This window comes from Pterocles gutturalis, unplaced genomic scaffold, assembly GCF_000699245.1.
Source record: "Pterocles gutturalis isolate BGI_N339 unplaced genomic scaffold, ASM69924v1 scaffold37971, whole genome shotgun sequence".
In the NCBI taxonomy this organism is placed as follows: domain Eukaryota; kingdom Metazoa; phylum Chordata; class Aves; order Pterocliformes; family Pteroclidae; genus Pterocles; species Pterocles gutturalis.
In genome coordinates this window covers 48,053-72,463 of record NW_010101913.1, presented here as the reverse complement: position 1 = coordinate 72,463, position 24,411 = coordinate 48,053, and the positions used below count along the sequence as shown (strand labels likewise).

Below are 24,411 nucleotides of genomic sequence, written 5' to 3'. Positions count from 1 at the left end.
GTCAGTGTTTTTTTCCAAGGACGACTGCCCCTGCTGAGCTTGGACACAATCCAAGATCAACTCCCTAAACACCTGTTTAATTGCATATTTCAGTGTCTGAGAACTGGCTGTTGATTGCTGAGTTCATTTTCTATCTGCATCCCATATGCATTATGTTATTGGTTGATTGCTAAACAAGGATAAAGTGTTTTTTCACATAGATGGTCAGCCTGGAAGTGGATAATAAGAAGTGCGAGGCATGAATCTGTAATGCTGCTCCTTCTGCCTGGTATGAAAATTGCTCAACATGTGTCACAGGTTTTAGTTCTCGTGCCAGCTATCTGAGTCTTTCCTTAGCTAGCACACTTTTAACATGGCTCAAAGATGATAAACAACAGCTAAGCTGTGAAAGGACTTTGCTCTCTGAGCACAGTTCTAGTTCTGTTTTTGTGATGGAGATTTATAGGACAGCTGTGCAGGTAAGTCTATAGCAAGGGGACAAAAGGGGCACCAGCCTTTTCACCTTCTGCTCAGAACAGATCTGTACATGGTTCATACACTTGGCATCACCTGCACGACCACAGCTCCTCACTCCCACAAATTCCCAGGGCTTCCTGTTCATACAAGATTACACACGGTTGTATGGACTATTCCCAGTGTCCCATGAGCGCTTATGCACAAATGCGTGTTAATTCTGGGATCAGAAATGAGACAAAGTACTGATTTCAACTGAGGGCTTCACTTAAACATGGAAACTTCATGGACTGGATCATATGATGATCCTTGATGTATTTTCCAACCTTAAGATTCTATGACTCTATGATAACTGTACTCTCTGGATTCATGATTTCCTGTTGCAGATGTACACAACTTATGAAATCCGTGGTCAGTGCATGTGATTTGGGAATCTCAGGTATTTCTCTGGTGCGCTTACGCTATTCCAGTAGGTGTGGTACAGCAGAACAAGAGTGACCCAAGTGCCCTGCTGGAGTGGGGTAGAGATGTGTTAGCACCCCACTGATGACACTGAACCTGCTGAATTAGGAAGTACCAAGTGTTTGCTGCTCAGCGCAGGAAACATGGCTTTCATCTGGATAAATGGAGTGTTACTGTTGTACTACCCATTTCTCAAAATTACCTATTTTGTATGATCATATGCTACATGGAGATCTGCTGGTAGGGTGGTGAGAGGAGCCAGCGAGCAATAACTGAGAACACTCCCAGCTGCTGGGTGGTTGTATAAGTAACACTGTCTGTTGCAATGGAAATTAAAAAGATGTGCAATCAGAGGCAGGAAATGCACACTAAGAAATTAAAACATACTTCTAGCAAAAAGTCCTTCCAGTCTTCCCTTTGCTGCATGGTATGAAATAGTCTCATGTAAGAACTTCTAGAGAAGGCTTGTAAAATTTCACAGAAGAGGAGTAGAACCATTAACATTGAAAAAGTGAATTTTCTATGGCTGAATCATATGTTTCCTCTGCAATTCTATGGGATAGTTTAAAAAGACCCTTTAAGAAGGAATATATTAAAAATATAGGAATTTAAAGCACTATCTATAAAGCTTTTAAACATGTCCATGAAATCCTTTTGGCTTCTCCTCCAACAAGCTCTTTCAAAGACTTTTCTGTTAGGGTACAGACCACGAGAGAACTAAAGGAAGAGAACTGCTATTCCCACTTTTTCTCCCCAGGGAGCTTTGAGAAATCACTAGCACAAATAGTCCAGCCAGCTGGTTTAGCCAACTGGTGGTCAGTTTACATTTCCTCTAATAAGTGAACTTCTTGACTGTACATTTTAACTGAGTCATTAAGAGCTCCTTTTCCAAGTGTTTTGGCAGGCTAAGGAGGTCTGAGACTGTGAATAGACCACAATAACTAGTAAAAAAGAGAACAGCCCTACTTCTAATATGGCAGAAGAAATTGATCCAAATGGATCCAGAAATTAAAGCCACAATGAAAACAAAGGAATTAAAATATCCACCTGCAGGATATAGCAAAATCTTTTATTGGAAGGGTTGCTTCTTCTATTAAAATTCAGCCACTTCAGACATGCAACATGACAAAAGCTTTAACCGTTGCTCTAGAATGTTGTGCAAACAACGGTGGGAGTGAGGTACTGGAGACCCGAAACTACAAGAGAGATTCGAAGTGTGCAATATGTACATACCCCTAAAGAGAATTCTGTATGGATGCTCTAGTTGGTCTCACAGGATACCTTGAAATATTTAATGTACATTAAAAAAGAGGACCCCATGCATGTATATAAACAAGAACTCTTCATTATGGGGAACTGGATAGTAATTTGAAATTCATCACTAACTAATGTCTCACAAAGCCTCAGCAATCATCACCAAAATCTCATTCAGGAATGGGCTGGATTCAAAGCTGCTTGGCTTGAACATATAAGGAGGCTCCAGCTGGAGGTGGCATGGCTATAGTTTGCCTCGCGTCACTTGAACTGACTGAGTCAAATATACATGCAATGGAAACTACAGCACTTTGTCTTCCTCCAGGAATCCAACATTTTATACCATGAACCTAGCTGATAAAACCAGGGAAAAGAGCCTGGCTGCACCATCAGTGCTTGCAGAACGTGTGTCTGGATAGTGTGACAATTCTATATTTTCTTTAGAGGCTCTGTGGAGCAGTTATATGTGACTCACACTCACATCACTTGTCTGCCTAGGGGCAGCCACAAGCTCTGCATGCAGTGGGAGTTAGAAGTCCTTCTTAGGAAGGGAGAGCTTCAGATCTCTGCCCGTGGCAGCAACCCTTGCCAGCTGCTCTAGGAGCTGTTGTGATTGACTACGAAGGGAGTGTTATGCTTGGCACTAAGGGCATTGGGGAGCTTATCAGGATAGAAAATTGTTTTTCATATTTCATCTGAGTTCCAATTCTGTCCATGGGTCTGCATGCTTTATAACAATTTCAAAAGCGCCACAAAGCCAATGTAATTCTTGTATACATGTTAGGGCCTTTTGGGCTCTTTTGTAAGCAAAGAACGGGTAGTGGACAAAAGCCAGGGGAGAAGAAAAATCTTTGAGAATTATCCTCTGCAAATACTGGCTTCCAGGCTCAGACAGCTGTGTCCTCATTACTGTTAATAGCAAAGAGCTATGCATGTTGGGCAGCATTCCCCTTTGAGTGTATACATAGCAAGCCATCTATTTATTTATTTCTGTGGTGGTGATCATTGGAAAATGCCTATAATCCCTGCTCAAATAACTGGCTTTAACTCAGATTTGGCATTCGTTCTTTTATAATGATTGAGCCACATTTGCTTGCAATGTTCCAAAAATTGCTGCCAGCCAACTGGGTTGCAAACCTTCCTGGATAAATGAAAACTGTGTGGATACGGGAGGTTTACTTTTTTCCAATTAGTATGTGATGTGGATGTCTACTGGCAATTCTCCTGCTCTCCTTACTCTCAGTTCATGGCTCAAATGGATTTTTACCTTTCTTCCGCTCTCTCTCTCTGTTTTAAAACCCATGCAGTTACCTTTAATGCATAAATTAAGACAGAAACTTCCAAGATCTGTGAAATCCTGAGATAACAAGCCCTCAAAGCAGATGTGCTGAGACTTTAGAGGCAGAAAGTTGACTGTTGTTTAGCCCCAAGAACTGCCAGTTTTGAGCAGGACCATGACAGGTTCTAGATGGTTGTGAAACTCCCAGGCAGGACAAGATGCGAGGCTGAAACTGCAGAAAAGAAAATTTCTGATGAAAGTTACCTAACACTTTTAGGAGTCCTGGCCCCTGCCTGTAAATCAATAAATCAATTGAGATAAGGGCAGATCTTCCCTTGTACTCATTCTGGTGTAAACCAAGATGTGTTGATCTGGATGGCCTTGACTGAATTTGCACTCTATGAAACTCAAGATTCACTTCACTGAAAAGCTGAGAATAAAATCTTTCACTTCTGATTATTGCTTCTACTTCACTGTATCAGCTTCCATCCAAAGATCTTACAGCACTTTAAAATCAATGCTAAAACTCGAAGTCTATGTGACAAAGAGAATATCACTTTCATTTTATGAGAGTCTTAGATAAATTAAAGGCTAGGACCAGTATCAGACACAGGCTCCTGCACTTCAAGCACTGCAGTCTCAGAACCATTGCACAAGACTTGTTGGAGCTGACCTCTGGAAATCCTCAAGTCCAAGCTTGCACTTAAAGCAGGGGCAATTCAGTCAGGTTGCTCAAGGCCTTCTCCAGCTGAGGTCTGAATTTCTCTAAGGATACAACTTTTAGCCACAGACTTTACGACTTTCTGTTCCAATGTTTGACCACCTTTGCAATGATAATATTCCTCCTTACATCTAACAAGAATTTCCCATGTTGCAACTTTTGCCTGTTCCTGTCCACGTGCCCCTCTGAGATGAACCTGGCTTCGTCGTCCCTACACACTCACATTAGACAGTTGAAGACAGCAAGTAATACAATTCTTTCCCCAGCCTCATCTTCTTAAGGCAGAGTAAACCCACTTCTCCCAACCCCTCCTTGTATGTTATGTGCTCCCACCCTCTAACCACCATGGTGGTCCTTTGCTGGATACCCCTCAGTATGCCCATGTCTTTCTTGTACCAGGGAACCAGTATGACTGGGAGAACTGGGTGCTTGTGAAGGCAACGGGAATCCGCTGCACACTGAACTCTCTCCTGGAGGTAGTTAAGAGAAAATATTTAGGATACTGGTATATACAGATTAGTTGTAAACCTTGTTAGCAGTGCGATTCATCACAGCAGCAATATTTTGTGAATCTCTGCTTAATTTACCAGGGACTGTTGATGTGGGAGAACTGTTTAATTGGATGCTGTACAAACACAGTTAGAACCAAGACTGCCTTGCTCACATGTTCAGATCTGCACATTTTTGTCCCCAAAGCTTCAAGATGAGTCTACCTTCTTTGCACCAGAATTCAGAAATTGCTGACTAGCGCTAAGGGCTGAACACATGTCCAGTCATATTACCAATGTCACAGGCAGTCCCACCAGCTCTCACAGTACCCATGAAAGCTCAGAAAGACACATGTTCACTTTGAGCATTCCCAAGCCAAATGGTTCAGTTCCAAGTAGCCTGGCCTGAAAAAACATGTTCTGTTTAGGTAATTAAAAAAAAAGAAGTAAATAAATAAACAAAAAAGGCAATGTTCCCAACCAGCAGGAACATTTAATGTCTGTGGTTATTCCTGGAGCAAATTCCCAGTCTTACTGTCCAGAAGGCACATCTCAGTGAAATTTCCATCATATGGGCCTGCTCGACTGAAAGCTAAATTACATTTTTTCCTTTGTCATAGTACTTTCCTTTCTTAGCCCCTTATTACCACAAGGTCTCTGGTCATACTCAGTCATGCAAGAGAGCAGGCACATTTTAGAAGGAACCATTTTCAGCACAGACGCATGCCCAGCAAATCTTTAGCATGATTAGCTTTTTACCATTTGCAGTCTTTCTAATCATCTCCAGTCAAATAGTGCAGACAGTGCTTAATTCAGCATTTCACATCCCTCTCCAGGTCAGAGGGAATGAACCAGGGATGGATCATGTATTTCTGAAATGGTTTAATGTCCCAAGCTTCTAGATGTTGGCTTGAAATTTTGGTGGGGCAGAGTGTGATGGTATTTTGTATCTTGTTCTGATATACATCCCTTATCAGCTTCAGAATGCACATGACCTGCTGGGCCATTAATGGCTATACTGCAAATTGTCAGCTGATGATTACATTTAGAGGTGTTCTTTAGTCCATGTAGGACACATCTATGCCACAGTTCTTTGGGGTCAAATCTACACTCAGGTTTTCAAAGTTGCCTGTGGAACTTTGAGATAAAACTTCAATTTTAAAAAATTAAAATCATAGGCAGTGTTGGAAGTCTTATGTGTAACCCTGTAAAAAAAGTCTAATTTATAAAAAACCTCTTATGCCACTTTTCATCTATGATGAGTTAAACCTCTTGAAAATGTCAATGAGCCGAATTGACATGTTGCAAGCCACCAAAAAAAAAAAAAAAATCACTGATTTCACTGAGACTTTTGCCCCAAAATGCAAAATACTACCTGAATAACATCATACAGGTTTTACAAAGCCATTATCTTCAGATAGCACTGTTTTAGTGGCAATGAACACCTCCTTCCTAAAGCTGGCATGCTACAGTCTTCTGGGATGACTGCATGAAACCAACCGATAGCTGTCAATGCACAGTTCTGGGCTATGCCTTCACAAAGTCAGGCCTGGTTTTAATGAAAATAATTTCAATCTGCTTCTGAATTAAAGCTCCAGATGCAGTGGTTAGTGATTTGCTGGCAACAAGTGTTGTATATATTGTTGCAATCTGCCTTTGAAACACCCGCGCATGATCCAAGACTGCTCTGGCCTATGCCTGGTTTGGGATTCCCCGCAGGAGTTAGGATAGCAGGAAATTAGCAGCGTGCTATAGCTTTCAGACCACATCTCCTCTCCCTGGCCTGGTTCCTGCTCCCGGAGTAAGGAATGGCAGTCTGGCAAACTGACTCCAAGATTCCTCCTTCGGAAAGGGAAGCTACCTCAGCTTTGCATTGCTCCACCATAGTGACAACAACTGTTACTGAATGGGTGGAAGCTCTTACCCATGCTATGAGCTTTACCCTACAGAGTTAGATAAAGCAAACAGTTTTCTTTTATGCCTCTGTGCACACTGGAAGCTGGAGATATATCAAAGGATTCAAAGGTACAGCAACTTTAAGATACCTAATAACATCTAACCCACCCCCAACTTGTGCAAGACTCTTTTCTGCTAATAATTGTTCCAGGCAGTTTTTAAATGCTTCTGCTGATACATTTTGTACTATTCCTCCACTACAATATACTTAGTGTATTCTTGTATAACCCGATACACTGCAGTGTCATAAAGAGCTTTACTATATTCAGTCTAAAAGTAATTTTCCTTAATTTCAGCAAATTATACCCTATTCAGGAATAATAATTCTTTTGTACCACCCACCATACACAACTTCTGCTTCTCTGACATTTACAGTTGCAATTTCTGTCATCTTACCCTAAGGTTTACAATATACTTAACTCTTTTAATCAAAGTCAGCCTCAATAATGGCCCCAATTTACTGTTGCTCTATACTGAGATTTCCATGAACTTATCTGAACTTATCTGGTAGCAAAGTACTTACACTTAATGTCAGTAGGTTGGATCCATTCTCAGCAGAACATATTGAAGGACTATTCCTTCTCTGCTCTGAGATGAGAAGTCTTAGTAACACTGCCAGAAACTGTGCCATGCTGCACTGCTCTTGACATCACTGCCTTCTGCTGCTCATCTTCCATTAGATGGCCATGTGTTAGGTTATCTTTTCATCTATTGCTGGGTTTCCAGTCAGTTAGTTTCCTGACCAGAACTGTAGCTTTTCTAGGCATCTGCATATTCCTGTTCGTAAAATCTTTCCATTCAGTATCACCTATAGATATGCTGGGGTTGTACCACAAGACCAGTTAATGCCTTTGATCCAACCAGCAATTTACTTGCTCACCAGCTAATGCTTCATTTACTCAGGGGGCTGGCTGGAAAACAAGAATTTTACTTGACCAAAAAAAAGAAAATGGAAACAAGCTCAAAATATTAGAACAAAGCAGACATTAAAATTATTTATTTTTGTGGAAAAACAAAACAAAACAAAACCCAAACCAAACAACAAAGTTTTAGTGCCAGACCAAGCAGTAGATCACAGATTCATTCAGACCCTGCAAGTTTATGATGCACTCCTCTCCCCTTCCTCCTGGGCTCTGCCTCTTTAGCTGAAGCACTTATTGTATTATCAGTATCTGAATGCCTCGTGAACGCAGATTTACTCTCACTGTAGAGGCATGTCATTGATGTAGAGCTGAGCCATAGAAAAGCTAAGGAAATTTTCCGGAAGGACTTGTGAGTTTGTATATACAACCTTGCATGTTCCCAAATGAAGACACCATACACACCCTGACTTTCAGAAAGTGCTGATTGCCTCTGCCTGAAACCCTCAAGGATTTCCAGCTGGTTGCTCATATATTGAGATTCCTCAGATAAGTAGTCAATTCTGAAACAAAACTGAGCAAAGAGGTCTGAGGTCATACTGGCAGCCTGTGGCAAAGACTGCAGGCCAGATCAACAGGCATTTACATGCTAAACTTCCACTGAGGATGAAGGGCAGTGAGAGCAAGGGACTTAACCAAGCTTTGGGGGCCTCGTCCTTTATCTCAGATGTCCTGTCACCTGTGCTACTGCCCTATCATCTGCACCACCCTTCACACACTGCAGTGTAGCCTTACACCACAGTGCACCCGCAAGCATGAGTTATGGTTGAAAAGAACTAAAAGCAGAGACGATTTTGCTGGTCTTAAAACTGAGGATGGACTTCAGCACATCTTGTCATCCCCAACGGGCAGCATGTCCCAGCCAAGAGGCAGAACACTGCAACTACTCCCCTGGACTGGGCTGGTGATGTGTAACTCCCATTCATCTTCTGGTAGCTTTATTTTCTTTGAAAAATTATCTCATCTCATTGAAGTACTAGAAGGGGAAGCCAGTCAATTGGCAGATGAAGAGCATGTTAAACTTCACACAATGTCAGGCAGCTCTTCTCTTTCTGTATGGCAGCTCTGTCATGGGTCTGGTGTCTTAGGGACAAGACAAAGGAACAATGCCAGCACATTACCTCTGCCTACGGAGTCTGGCAAAGCATATGGTCCATCTGGCTGATTTATATTGGCAAAGGAGCCAATTCATATTTTCTATATATTTTGGCTTAACATCTTGATTGTGACATATAACCATGGCCAATTTCAGGCTGGAACCAAGCAAAAAGAAACAGAGTTGACCCAAAATATATAAGGGAGAGGCCAAGAAAAACGGTGACTTTTAAGTCATTGAGAACACTGCCATCTCTAGGCACTGTGCGTGCTGCAGATATGTGCAAAAATTAACACAGGCCTGAGCAGAGTGCTGGTAATATGAAGGGCGCTGAACATAAATAAACCTTCCAGGTAAGGAGGGACACTCTATCACATACTGAACTCTGCACATTATGCCACAGGGAGGTAGGGAAGGCATCACTCATCCAACCAAAGTCCCTGAGGGTCCCAGCAGAAAGCTGGGCATGGACTGTTATCCACAGCCAAAACAGACACCCACAGGAAGATGAGAGAACAAGCTACAGAGCTGGTGGACTGAGGAAGGGTACTCATGAAGTCTGTCAATCTTCCAGCACCATTAAGTGACTTAATTTTCTTTTAAGCCCTCTAATTGTCTGGTTGGCAGGACTGCCTTGCATGACAGCAATCCCACACAGGAAAGCTCACAAAATCTGCTCCATAGCAGGCAGAGCTAATCGGTACATAGTGGCTTTAACTGATCTGGCACCGCTGAAATCCCTGGAAGTAAGACATAATAAAGGCAGGGTGGCCACAAAGACGCTGTTAGCAGTGAGTTTAAGGAATCATTCGGAGATTAACAGCAGGGGTGAGAGCCCTGCCCTGGCCAGCACATGCCTGAGGATATGGCAGGCTGGGCATGATTACTGCTCCTCTGAAGTGAGTCAGATGTAACCTCCTGCCAACTAGCTCTTGGTGACAACTGAAGTCTATGTATTATCTGGCTCAGAGCCCAGTGACCAATAACTCTGAATTCAGAGACCAGGCTTAACGAAGGCCATTAAACCAACCAAAACCTAGACATATCAGTTAAACCTCCTTCCCTTGCATACCCTTTCCCTCTGCAGTCTACGAAGCGCAAGGGAGTTGGGATTCCTGGGTTCTTGCCACCTTGTATACCAAAGTATCACACAATTCCAAGAAAGAGGGAAAACTGAAACACATAATGGAATAGAGAGGTCACAGTCTAGAGAGATTTTAACCTTCCTGTGTCTGAACTGTGGCCGGCACATCTAACAAGCCATGGACATAGTCTTTTCTGTGCTTATGCCCCTTCTCTGCATACAAACCAGTTGTATTTTGTAACGTGACACATTGGCATTCAGATGTCCCTCTACATATGCCACTGTGCTTCTTTCCTGGCTCCCAGCCTCAGAACAGAAGAAACCAGAAATTTTTTAGTCACCCTTGATAAGCAGATGAAGATGCTTCCACAGACAGAATCACTTTAGCTCAAGCTAAAGGTGAAAGCAAATTCAAACACTCCTGGTTGCCACAGTGTTTAAACATAAGGTGATCTTCTGACCAGCTATCTATTCGTCTCTCACAACATCTAGGAAATCCTTATCATGGTATCAGGAGTCTGTCAGGGGGAAAACATGGTACCAAATTCCCTGACCATAAGCTGCTTATGGTCAGTGGCTTGGGCTCAAGACAAATTAACTTAAACCTAATAAATTCACTGCAAGAATTTCTGCTCCAACATCCTAAAATAAGAGGTCTAAGAGTTTTCAGTCTTCAGTTGACTATCCAGCTATCTATCCAGTATGCTGTAGTTCAGTCAAGTTCAGTTGTGGCTATACTGTAGTTGTGTTTATTTTATTTTCCCTTCTCACATCATCACACATCAATACAGTCAGTCAGTGATGCTGGAAAGGCACTGACATGCAGAATGAGGGGTGTGCACTAACTGTTACACTTTGCCATACCTAGGAGTCTGCTATTTTTCATTTCAGTACAGAGAGATGCCAGATTTCTTAATAACATGCCAGCCTTCTTGGCTGGCATGTTATATTTCTTGGTTCAATTTTACTCATTTCTTTGTGAGTAGTAGAAGCTTCACAAATAAATGAAGCACTTGCCTGTGCTTTAACCACCAGACCATATTCCTCCCACGCTGCACTTAGCAGGGAGTGAAAGGAATAACCCAAGCCACAGAAGGCTGAATTTACCCTGCTACACACAAATATGTACAGCAACCTTTACTATCGAGCCAACTCCTCCACCACAAATGGATTCACTTTGGTAAAAAGCATCCTCGTTCTCCTTGGTAAATTCTGCTGGGGGAGGATATGTTTATTGATGGTCAAACTTCTGTAGGAATGACCCTACTGATGGACCCTACCATAGCTAAAGCTTGCCTTTCCTCAGCCCTGGTCCATCTTCTGTGCTGGTGCAGTTGTTTCCTGAGGGAGGAAAGAGCTTTGAATGTTTTCAGATGTACCTTTTTACCCATCAATTTTTTTTATGGTCAGCTCATGATTACCTTTATGAAGATTGCTGGGGTTGTGAATAGATTGGTCCATCAGATCAGAAGCACTGAGGCTGGACCCAGAAGAATTATAGTTATATTTGTCTGGACCTGTACAATGTGGGTTGATCCAGTGGGACAGGTCTTCCTTAGGTATGTCTGTAGTCTATGATATTAATGATCCTTCTTTCATTAGTCCCCTGGCATATGGTCTTCTGTCTTAAGGTACATAGTTTATATTTTCCACATTTTTATTTCACCTGGCTTGTCTAGTTTAATTTCATTACGTAATCAAGGGTCAATCACTATGAATTGTGCTAAAACATGAAATGAGCACAGCATAAGTAGATGGTGACTGAAAAATTCCAGGATAAAATAACCACTGAAAGTTTTCATAGAACAGGTATTCCTGAAGTAAATGGGAGATCCTGATAAAGTTCTAGGGCTTCACCTCTTCTCTGATCTATGCAGAAACATAGACAAAAGTGCCCAGTGGTTTCCAACCAGTTTAGGGCACTACGGAATTAAATTCCACATGTCTCACTTCGAGCTTCACTGTTGGAGGATTATTAAACTGGGCCTTTTTTCTCCTGTTTACATATTTTTACAAGATACTTGTCAGGGAGTTATCTCAGCAGCTATCATCTACTTGTGAAATTATCCTTGGTACAGTCCTGAAAATGAATTATTATTTCAGTTTACATAGAATGACCTGAAGCCCCAAAATACCCAGCATGTTTATGTATGGCAAAGTCAGAAACTGAAGGCAAAATCTTCCAACCCAAGCCTTAGCCACCTACTATAGCTTCTTACTGAGATACTTGAGAAGCAACCTTTCTGTTGCTACAGCAGCATGAGGTCCAAATTTATATTTCCCCATACAAAACACATCAGGAAAACCTTACCAATAAATGCTACACATCTTGGCCCTTAATTTAATCAGGAGTTGTCATCAATTACATGTCCTTTCAGGAGGCTCCCCTCAACCTCTTGCAAATCCTATTCTCATACAATCTTTATTTTTTTCCTAGTTAATTTGGACATGATGGCAGTGCTGCCCTAACAAGGACCATGCATAGCCTTCAGGAACTGGCCCTCTGGAATAGCAAAAGAGATTGTCTCACAGACCAAAAGGAAAAAGGAAAAACACAGAGCCGAACCACGGGCATAATCTCCTTGATGCATTTCCTTCCTGTTCTTCTTCCTGTGTCCATATGCCCAGAGAGGTCACCAGAAAAGTCACTATTAGGAGGCAGCCTGCCTTAGTGGTCAAGCCATCGGATAGGAATTCTGGGTTCTATCCCCAGCACAGCCATGGGTCTGCTTCAAGACCTGTGTACCTCCTTTCAGTATGCTGTATCTTCATTTCCCTCCCCTCTCCCCAGGCACTCACATCTGGTTCCTTAATTTTGCTTCAAAACCCATCTAGGCATAGGCTGTTCTTAATGAGTTCGCGCACAGGGCAGGTCAGTACAATTGCAGGCTTGGATGTGGGCTTTAGGTATGCTTGCAGTATAAATGGTAATTATCTAAAACCCATCTGTGCAAGGGTAATGTTTTGAAGGAAGGAGCTTCACTCCATGAATGTAGGACTGGAGACCTGTAGGTGGGGAATGTAGGAGGTCCTGGCAGTCTTTGAGAAATTAGGAAAGCTGAAGCAATGACTGCTCCACAGATGAGATCTTGAAGAACAATTCTTTCTTATGCTTGGAAAGAGCATCTTTCCATTTACCTCTGTTTTTGTGCTTCTTCCTTTTAGCTTTAGTTTTAAAAATAAAAATTATGCTTTTTTTTCCCCCTTTTATTAACTCCTCTCGCCTCCTCCCTTCTTTCTGTCTCTAGGTCGTACTCATCTTGCCTTGTGCTTACCTTTCCTAGCATCTACTTCTCTGTCTTTGCAGTCTGCTTTCTCCAATACCTCCAATTCAACCCTCTTAGATGCCTCCCCAGCCTCATCATCTCCTCACGTTGCTCATGTGCATTAGTAGGAGAGAAAGCAAAAATAAGAGCCCACCGATTACAGTTCTTTCTACAATGCCCAGAAGGATCTGTGTTTGAGGCATGTTTTAAAGATCATTGTAAATCAGGAAACAGCAAGGTGGAGTGAAGGGAAATGGGAAAGTGCTCTCAGCTTATGAATGTGTAATGCAAGAACACGGGCCCTTGCTCCAGTTTAATCTTGCCAACAGTTACTAGACCAAGTTCCTTGAACAAAAAGTCATTATTATGACTAACCATTCTGTATTTATAGAGAAGTAGCATTAGAAGACAAACAGTTCAAGCAGCGCTTTTGCACTAGATATTCTTTGCTTTTTCCTGGATGTGGTCTTTTATTCCAGCATTAATTGTGGTTATAAATCATTCCCAACCTGCTTTGGAATGAATTTACACAGACTTCGTGCTGTTGAAAACACACTACATTTACACGAACAAGATAAAAAGCATTCAGCAGCTCCAGGGATAAAAATACCATGTATCAGGAATCAAACCCACAGAAGATTTAAAAAGTAATTATCATTTAAATATTTCTCTGCCTGTTGCTGCTAATGGCTACAGCTACAGCTACTTCTACATCATGCAGAGGACACTGGAGTGGGCAAAATGGTCACCGACAGGTGTCTTTGAGAGGCGCTGGTGCCAGGAAAGGTTTTGTTTTCACAAAGGACGAGATCAAACATGGGCACCTAACCCCTGTCTGTGACCATCCAGGCCAGAAAGGATGAGGGCAAAAAAGGTTGAAAGGGAGAAGAACAGCTTGTAGTGCTTCTTTTTGTGTGCTGGAATATATCAGCCCCGTGAGGGGAATGTTATGTGAACGACCCAGGGTGTGCACTCCTCCGAGAGCCGGGGAATGTGGAGCCTGGGCAGGCAGGCCAGGTGCCAGGCCCGGGCAGAGCGACCCTCTCACAGCCTTCCTGCCTCTGTCAGCTCTAGCCAAGGGGGGAATAATAATTAAAGAAAAAAAGAGCTTGTTAAATCTCATACATCTTTCAGATCAAATTTTTATCCTGTTTCACTGTTTTTTTCCTGTTTCACTAAGTCTCTTGAACAAGCTCAGCGCTTCACAGTTGAGGCTGCAAATCTCCCAGGGAAGGTTCCTGTGTTTAATAAGCTGTTTTGACTGGAATTCAAAGTGAAAGTAAAGATTTCTGTTGGCTTAGCAATAGAAAATGTGGCCCAGACCTGTAACCCCATATCTGACTAGACAAAAATGTGTACTCTGTTAGGAACTGGAGATTTCTCTGAAACATTAGCATAAGAATTGCTCTGGTTCCCCCAAAGTTAACAGCAAAAAGTCTCATCATCTCTAATGGAAATACCTGCGACTAATTTTATTTGGAAAGAAGGTGCTGGAAGGTGGTGCCAGATCACCAACATAACAAACCTGTAAGTTATATAGTGGCTCAGCTACTGGGCAAGATACTCCCAATTTACTCTTTTTAACCATTCCACCACAAAGTTAACTCTTGAAGTGCTTTGTATCTGAAGAGCTTGCTGAAAGCTGACAAGCAGGGAAACACAGAGCAACTGAAATACCATTAACATGAGCAATGCTTATAATTAGCTTATAATAGGATGGAGCCATGATTCGTGTGATTCAGACTTTCTTGAATGACCTGAGTAAAATTTTGATCACTCCTGAGGACCCTGTCAAGGTTCCCTGGTGTCTTGTCTCCCAGGCCTTCAAGCATGAAACTGCCCATCACCTTGTTAACTGCACCAGGGGTCCTGGAAACAGCGGATCAGGCCTTTCTACCAGCACTGCAGTGAGACATGTACTCATACCACTTCCCTTGGTGTCCACACTTTCCATCCTAGGGCACACAGATACAAAAGCAAATACTGCATCAAGACAATGAATGTCTCCAGAGGATATCACTAAATGAAAAATGAAATCTAAACCCAGCAGAGACACCTGTGCTCTGACAGGTCTTGTTCTCTTTAAGTTTTGTTTTTCTTCCTTTAACACAAATATAATCCATCATCTGCCCAAATTCAAACCTGATGTAGACTTTCAAAAACTGCTCCCAGCTAACTGTGGTACTCAAATGGCAGTCTGTCTTTTCCTGTCTATTTGTGTTAATGTCTCTATTCACCAAACTTTACCTCACAAATAAATTCCCATATTTGAAAGTTAGAGTGATAGAAGCAAACAGCCCTGACTGAAGAAAGCATTAGGCCTCACATTTCTGCCAGCATAGATAGGAACATATACACGTTTTGGGGGCTGGAAAGTCCACTGTAAAAGTTTCCAAAATCTTCCTGGCTTGGTTAGTATGGTTTGCACGCAGCAGGCCAGACACAGTAAAATAGAGAGGTTTCATCTCCCCTTTGATTTCAGCACTTATTTTCCACTAACTGCCCTGTTTCCTGATTCATCTACATAAAAGTCAGCAAAATTAAAACACTCCTGGGAATTTACAAATTAGTAGATAAAATAACTGAGGTTGATCAGGTTGCTAAGATGAGAAGGACCAGTTGCAATTTTCAAAGGACTGGATTGTGTACGTGCTTATTTCTAATGCAAACTCATCAGTTATCCTGGGATTTCAAAACTAAACATTGAAAAAACCTTTTTTTTTTTTTTCTTTTCATTTTCCTGTAAATATTACTGCTGGCACCGGTCAGAAAATATGTTTTTCCCACTTTGGAACATAATGACGGCAATGATTCAAATACAGAAAAATGTGCCCCAAAGTAGCTGAATTTAAATCTAGACTCTCACAGCTCCTGTGAAGCACCATGGTCTCCTCACTAGGGAAGCAAACAAAGCACATCATCTGAAACCAAGTCCTGCCAGAAATTTCAGACAATAGAGCAGAATCAGCCCAAAAGACAAGTCAGTTTTATCTTTTGTGTTGTTCTGCAGCAGCATTCAGAGAAGAAATGTTCTGAGTTAAATGCAGTTCCTTAGTTTAAAGACAGGGAAAATTTTCTATTTAAAGATCATATCTTCTATGGTTTGAGCTTTTTTTCTTGGCAAAGACCAGTCCTATTTCACAAGAGATTTTGATAAAAGCCTTCAGACAATTAGATACATGTAATAACAGATAAAAACCTCACTTTCTCATTAGGACAATTGAGACACAGAAGTAAGCAGTGGTTATAGACCAACTTTCTGGTAGATCTGTGGGCTACATCTCCAGCACCTCAGCTGCACCCTCAGCAGCCAACATTGATCGGTTTGATTCTGATCTCTTAATTACAAGTTTGCCATCAAAATAAATATTTTGGCCAGTGGAATTTACTTTTGTTTAGTTCAGAAATTTTCCTGACATTCCTTCATAACATGACATTATCAAAAGCAAGCAAACCAAAGGCATATAATTTAAATCTCACATAATCTGAGCAACACAGGAGCAGCTTATATCTAAGTTAAACACAGTATAAAATGGAATAAGTAGAATTGTAATCTAGCAAAATATGCAAAAGTAGAAAAACTACGAACACAAGAAATTTTTCATAGAGTTATTTGGTTTTTGTATTGGAGATTGGGGAATATCAAGGTGCTAAGCAATGTCAATGCTCTTCTGGAGCAGCAATTCTTTCCCCGTCTGTTTGGGCAGTGCTTCAAAGGGAGTTCCAGTCTCAGATGAAGTCTGTAGTCCTTAAAGCAACAGTAGTGCTAACGGTTGTGTACTGCCCTCTGGATAAGAAGCGTATGTGCTCCACAGGGCTCATAGCTTAAGTGAAGAATGCAAAGAATGGAAGGAAACAACTCTTACTTATACCATTTACAGGAGGAACACGAAGGTCCAGAAACCTGAACAAGGACACATAAGGCCAAGAACTGAAGCAAGGCTTCCTCGGTCCCCATCTAACCCTTCAAACGGAGGGCCAACCTTTCTCTCGAGGACAGAATCATAAGCATAGAAGGCATGCCTTTGATGCACTGACAAATCACCTGCCATCAGATGGTCGTTTATCTCATAAAAACGTTCCTTCCCTCATACAAGTGGATTTCCTGGTTAAATCATAGGACTAGATCATATCTTAGCTTGCATTGAATATGTATGCATGAAACATACAGTTTACGTCCTTTAAAAAATGAACATTAAAATACTGGGCTTGAGTGATTCAATAACTAAAGGACAATTGCAGGACAATTGTTTCTGCAATGTCAGAAAAATACAGAATAAAGATTTTTACTACTTACCAGCACACTGATTATTTTCATCCAACTGGTAACCAAATCGACACATCAGAGGTCTTGTAACAGTAGGGTAGTTGGGAACAGGGCCTGGTGCTGGGGGCGGTGGATAAATATTTGAATAAGGATTCAGGTATGGTGATCTATACACTGGGTTTGTTCGGGGTACGCATAAATAGCCACCATTCTGGTTGACACAGACCATATCTCCTCTGCAGGCCTCAGGAATAGTCCGACATTCATCAATATCTGGAAGGAAATTGCAAAAGTTAAATGAGTGATTGCTTCTTAAAGGGACCTATCCAAAAAATAGTTAACATACTTTTCTCAAGAATTTGCTAAAAAATTTTATACTCTCTTTGAACAGAAAAGCTAATCCTTCCTTGTGGAGCCTCCCTTTGAAGTTAGATCATACTAAAACACGAAACATCCCATATATTCAACATATCCTGTGTTCTACTTGTTTTACTTCACTATTAGAGGGTAGAGGGGGAGGGGAAAGCCTACTTTGTTATTCCATAAATGTTCAGTTTAAACACTGATTTACACATGGCTACAGCATGCTACTGCCTGTTCCTGCTAGTAGGTCTGTCCAAACCACAACATGCAGATCAGGATTTCAAACACTGGTGGTTTGGTTTGCCCAGCTGTGAAACTTGGATCCCAATTTGGAACTCCTGAGCTCCCTCCCACAGAAAAGGTTAGAGGTGTTCAGACCTGGGGATGTGGTTCAGGCCTCTTTCTTGCTCTGATTGAGATTATTGCTGAACTAAATTTAGAAAGATAGAAATGGTTTAGCCAAACTGAGCATTTGCTTGGGTCTCAGGGCACAGAAGTAGTAGGCTGCTATGACAGGGTAAGCAATCTGTTGCTTGTTTTTCCTTTACTGTTTGGGTGACTTTAACGCATGCATGCTGTCCTGGAGACGGAATGCCATTGATAAAAAGATGTTACAGGGCAAAGTGCATGTTTCTCTATATTGCCTCAACAATTTACTTGGTGTTTCAACCCTGAGCAGTGGTAGACTTTATCCGAGCCTCCAGTTAGAGGCTGCCAACAAAGATAGTAAATACTGAGTCTGGAGGAGAAACAGGAGGGTAAACAACCCTTCTCATTTGGCAACTAGACTGAGCTACCAAACTCATCTCAATACATCACAGATGTTTGAGAAGCACTGACAGCCAACTAGTACCTCAACAATGTTCGGTATATACTTGTGCTATGTAAATACACACAGGTATTTATATATATATACACATATATATTTTTGTATATACATATACACAAACATATTTGTCACACAGCAAGAACTTTTCAACTAAAACATACTAACAGCAGCACAATGATAACTCAATAAAGTCAGGATTTCTGAACCCCAATATATTGATTTAATTAAAGTCCTACCTAAGCATTGCCCAGAGGCACGGTCCAGGTCAAACCCATTAGTGCATTGTTGCTAAAATGAGAAAACAAAGGACACTCAGTGACTGTGAAATGAGAGGGCTGCAGAGTCAAATGCTCATCTGGATTATTATGCTTAGTACAATTGTTCAGCACTATACGCTACACCAACATAAAGTCCCTTCCCCAAAGGACAGTCAGCGAGGCATGAACTGAGGCCTCGGCACATGTGCCAGCCCCTTAACTCAGAAAGTAGTTCCCTGCAGGTGGTGACCATGTTGGGCTGCTCCTCTCCCTAAGGAAACCAACATATCCTGTGCAATGGGCTCCAAATCAGTCGTTAACACAGAAGCTACATTCTTATTTTTTGGGGTCTTGTTTTTCCCAGAACAGGGGTGGTCAGTTGAAAGGTATGAGCTAACTTCTCTAACAGGTTTAAAAAAATCAAATATAGACCATTCATTACATGCATCTCAACATGTTCCTCAGCTGACTGAACTGAAGCCACAGTTAAAACACAACAAGCTTAATAAAAGGCTTTTTGTTTACACCAAACCTTTTGATTTTTAGAGGATGAGTCTTTACATGACACATGTTCTAGGCATGCGAGGTTACCTGAAGCCTTGCTCCTTCCTGTCCTGTGATGCTGGCCTTTATCAGAGCTGCAACCTTGTGTCTTCAACACCTCACCAGTGACCCTCAGCATTTCTAAACCAGTGAGAGCCCTGGTGATGTGTCAAAGCCCATTAAAATTACTCCCTGCTCTCCCTAGTTTTTGACTGGGCCTCCATGTATTTAGCAATGGACCACGCAGTTGACACAGGCACAGGATCCTGCCAGTAAATAGGTTATATGAACAAATGTAAGCAAGAGATATCCAGAAAACAGGAACCACTGAAGTAACCAGAGGGCAGAGGGGTGGAATGTGTTCAAGATTCTTCCTTTTTTGTTGTTGTCAAATGATAGAAACACTTATTTTGTGACTTTGAGGAATAAATTAGTGGAATAAAGTACTTGGTTCATGCTTGGAAAAGTAGTAAGTTGTAGATGGGAGACAAGGTGTGAGATGGATAAGTCAGTGGAAGCGGGCCATTGCAGGGACTAGGTAGGGGACATGAAGTGAAACACATGCACTGCCACTGGGCTGCACCTGCCATTTGCACACATGAACACACAAAACCACTACTAGAAGTGTCAAACAGCTATGAAGGAATCCTGCCTTCATTATTTTTGGCATTCTGAGATTGTTTGGTATCATGTTGTGGAAAGACAAGGTATTCTGATGGGAAAATGCATAATCGGTCTCATGTTTTAAAGAACATATGTACTCTACCTTTTGTTCTCTTTTCTGTGCTGTGGTATATACACTGCACTTAGGTTAGCAGGAAATGTCAAAATAGCTTTTAACAAAATTATTTTCTTTTGAACACTAAGCGATGATTCAGAAGCACTGAAACTACGATAGAACTGGTTTCAACAACTTTCTAGAACTTTATTCTAGAAAAGATTCCAGTATTGTTGAAATGCCCAGTTTCAATATCTTCAGAAGGAATTTTCTGCTGTCTCCTTGGTTTCAAGTTGCTTTTTGCTTAGACTTCAAAATCAATTTGTGGTACAAAATGTTTTTATAAAAATAGCAATAGAAACAATATTTTTTAAATTAGAAAAACAAACCCATAAAGATATCTCAAAAACTCTCCAGGGGCATTAAAAGCATTTTGCATACAGATCCAATGTTCACAAAAATATCAATAGGCATGTTGTGCAGGAAATTTTCAATGTAATAGAAAAAAACAACTACATTTCAGAGCCTTTTGCCAAAGGTAGTTAGAAACACAGCTCTGGACACTGAGTATGTCTGGATTATCAACTAGGAATCCTAATGTAACATGCCTTTGGGAACTGTTTTTCCTAATTTAAAGTACACTTGGAGCCCAAGGACACAAAGAACTAAGGCTTCTGCTATTTCAAGAACTGGACTGCTTTATTTCCATCCACCCTCAAAAGCCCTTCCTCTTGAACAAAATGGTTTGGGGCATAAATTAAAATGAAAACTAGGATGCAGTCATTCAGGATCACAGTCCAAAATGAAACAGTCTTAAGACAGGATCCGGCTATACACAGAGAATACCTGTTTATATGAATAACTTTTCTAACCATGGGTGTTCCCCACCACAGAACTGAACTGTTCCTGCTCTCCTGGGATGGCTTTTCTTATTTCCTTTTCCAGAAGTGTTCAGTCCAGAGGCAGAATCAGGTTTTCAGTGAGGTCCAGGTTTCTACAGGGATATTTTGCTGAGCTGGCAAGGATGAGTCAATAAGCTCAGTCCATGTTCAACTCCAGAATCCTGCTGGCTCCAGATTCTCCCCTCTAAACCCTTAGACCACACAGCTTCCTTTTCATGTAAACCCCAGACCGCAGAGCTTCCAATTCACCTGCTAGCCAGTTAAGTCTCATGCCATATAGCTCTTCGGTACAAAACAGCACATAGATCTCTGCGTGCACCTCTCACCTGTGCTTTTCCAAGGCTTGAAAGGCAGACGGCCAGTGTGAAAGCAGTCAGTATCCTGTAATGTGCATAGAAAATAGGCTGAAAACCTTCTGATATCCAGGCTCATTATACAGAATTAAATACATATGGACAAATTAATTTCTAGTGACACTTCAGCATATTCCACAGAGATTTGCTAACATGAATTTGGCCACTGGAAGAGGGAGTAATAAAACTGTGGGCCAGATTCAGACCTCAAAGTCACTAATTTTACTATGGTTTTATGCCACTGTGATAAGAATCAGACTGAACATGTCTATTAACTAATCTATTTTTTATGTTACCTCATGCAGCAGCTGCTTAGTGAACAAGTGCGTGATATTCAATAAAGTATTTTTGCCCCTCTCTGACACCTTTCTTTTGAGAATATCAAAGTTTTTCTTGCACATTATGCACATTTTACAGATCGGTACACCAGAGCACAGGCCCTGCCTAAGCTCCCAGTGCAACACATTGGCAGGGCAGCAGACATGTCATGCAGGAGGTCCTGAATCCACGCCAGTTGCTCTAACCGCTAAACCGCATTTCATCCTCAAGAGACTATATTGGAGATTAATCCATTTTTTTAGGGCCAGATTCTGTCCCTTTACTCAATCTTGAGTAATACATTGCTCTTCAAGTAGACACACTGTGCCAAGTCATCAGCTACCAGAAGCTGCTATCTTCAATGGAGTCTTCCCCAGTTATATCATCTTGGCACCTGGAGGGTCCTACTGGGTCTCTTCATTGCAACTGAAAGAAGAGGCACCTTTACTAACAGAGCTCTATGGCTGTATTTGGAACTCCTTACCTGGAGCACGAAAATTCTGTCCAACTAAGCTCCCACCCCCAAGTACTTACTAACAGACAGAAAACCAGGAAAAGACAGTAAGAATTTTTTTTTTCTATCTACTATGGATTTCAGTGCTTTGCTGCTACCTTATATAAAATTTCTTCTCAATACAATTAGACCCACATCTTGCTTATCTTGGATTCTAGTTTTGAATGGCAATTGTATACAATATGTTCCTACAAAACCAGTACAGGAAGCAAGGGATATTTTAGGTAGCCTTAGTTCTGCTACCCAAGCAAGCTGCCAACTTTCTTTCTTAGAGCTGTCTCTGATTTCCAGTGCAAACTGAGCTGCTGAAAAAGACCTACAAATGCATCAAACAAAACCACACACAAACGTGACCAACACATTTGAACAAATTTGTTTTAAATGAGGAGACAGGCTCAAGCTCTGAAAAGTAAATATAAACCCTAAAATGGTTGTTCAAAGTGCTGCAGAGATAGATCGTGCTTGTTGGCAGCTTTTGAGTAACAAGGAAAGGCAAATTCTGCACAGAGTTTTCCTTAGATGCAAAGCATTCAAAATACAACGTTATCCATTTAGGCTTGCTCTTCATTTATTTATTTCTCAAATTGTTCTGAAGAGATTTTAAAGCTCGCACTGGTATAAACACTGCGTACTCACTTTGCATACAGCAAGAACAGCACTAGAAGGAAATACAACAGGTTACAGCTGGACGTTAACACCTAGCAACTGGGCTACACTCTACGTTATTGCAGAGCAGTGCACGCTAACAAAATCCCCTATAAAACTCGTCAGACAAAACACATACTTTTCTAGATAGCCTTGAGTTTCTGTTGCTATAAGATGATATATTCTTTCCTCCTGGTGGGGGGGTGACCTTACTGCCTCATACGTGTTCTGCCTGCAGCCACCATCTCAATTTGCTCGTTACTTTAGCTCTCAAATCCCCTCAAGAATTATTAACAGACGTGCAGCACAACCTCTCAACACTATATTCAGCTGGTCACAGTAGCTTGCCTGGCAGGCACAATATTTTAAACTAGTAATTAACTTCTGCAATAGTAACTAATTAGCTTCAAATCAATCACTGTAGCCAGTGGGATCGTTTGCTGTCACAATTCAGCACTCCTGCGGATGGCAGGGTTCCTAAAGCGCAGAGTATAAGCACAGATCAAGAAGGAACTTGTCAGAGACAGCACAGCTTTAATAACAGACAGATCGTCTTTCCCCACCTCTGATCATTGAGATCCCGTCTCTTTGCAAATGGCTTTAGCAAGTGGATTGGCATACCGAATCCCTGCCACAGATATTTTCCACAAGTAGGTTTCCCTTCAGTAAGTAAAGAAGTTTCATGCATACCACTTACCTTTTTAATCCTTGCATGTCCAAAACTGTTGCGGAAAGGTGGAAAAAAACCAGAGTCTGTGCTGATGAATAACTAGAAAGATTTTCCAAACATTACCCTCTGCTAGCACTTCAGTTCCTCAGTCATTTATAGTCCAAAGAATGAAAGAGCAAGTAATGGAGAAGATCGGGAGCCGTCTGTACCTCCTCAGACACTGGAGAGAATACAGAGAAAGCACCTGGTTTTGCTTAGTTCTCTTCTGTAATTCAGCATTAAACCAATTGGAGGAGGAATGTTAAAAATGAACACTTCATTTTCTAAGTATGTTAAACAATGCAAATGGGGGCCTCAGCCTGGGACAGCTGGTTTAGATTACAAAGCTCACCAACTGGCTAGACTCCTCACAACAACCTCGAGGAGCCTGCCAGGATAAAACACTAACAGCTTGAAGGAAAGCCTCTCCCGCTGCAAACTTCACAGTTAAATGTGCCTCAGAGCAGAGAGCACCGTTATTGGACAGAAACCCTTATCAAGGGACTAGAGAAGGGAAGGGTTTGTTTTCCTTGCTCTGAGAACAAAAAAAAAAAAAAAAAAAATCAGGCTTTTTGGAGGCCCTCTAGACAGTGTCTCGGACGATGAATATGCAACACTCGCTGCTCCGTGCCAATGGCGTACTGATGAAAGGTCTGACCCTCTGGGAGGTGAATAACTTGAATTCATGATGATCGCAGCAACAGGAACTATATTGCTTGGGGATTATTTGAAAACAGGAATAAACAAATTAAACCTTCAGAGGAAAACAAATGACCTGTCTACAAACACTGTCCCTTCTGACACTGACGCCACGCTTAAGGGAGCGGTTTGTGAAATGAAATGTTTCTCATGAAAGACAGATCTTGCAGATCTCCAGTTATGACTGAAGAGGAAGGAAATAAAATACTTTTTCAGGTGTTTAGCAACTTTGCCACAGGCAGAGCTTTAGGAGGTCAAGCATAACGTTTATGAGATGTGAGAGGTAAGCAGTCAGATGCTGCAAAGATTATGCTA

The 24,411-nt window shown here is 41.5% G+C and overlaps 1 protein-coding gene across 1 annotated transcript in view; it reads right to left on the bottom strand.

The window, feature by feature from the left end:
- The window catches only part of FBLN5 (fibulin 5), a gene marked incomplete at its 3' end in the record, with an annotated part of 40,528 nt that extends 16,696 nt beyond the window's left edge, over positions 1–23,832 (bottom strand). The window contains exons 1-4 of the mRNA XM_010084864.1: positions 23,386–23,832; positions 21,185–21,239; positions 18,675–18,726; positions 17,277–17,519 (exon numbers count right to left, since the gene is read on the bottom strand). Of these exons, the coding sequence (XP_010083166.1) occupies positions 17,277–17,519; positions 18,675–18,726; positions 21,185–21,239; positions 23,386–23,402 (367 nt within the window). The remainder of the gene's footprint in view (positions 1–17,276; positions 17,520–18,674; positions 18,727–21,184; positions 21,240–23,385) is intronic.
- Between the last annotated feature and the right edge of the window lie 579 nt (positions 23,833–24,411).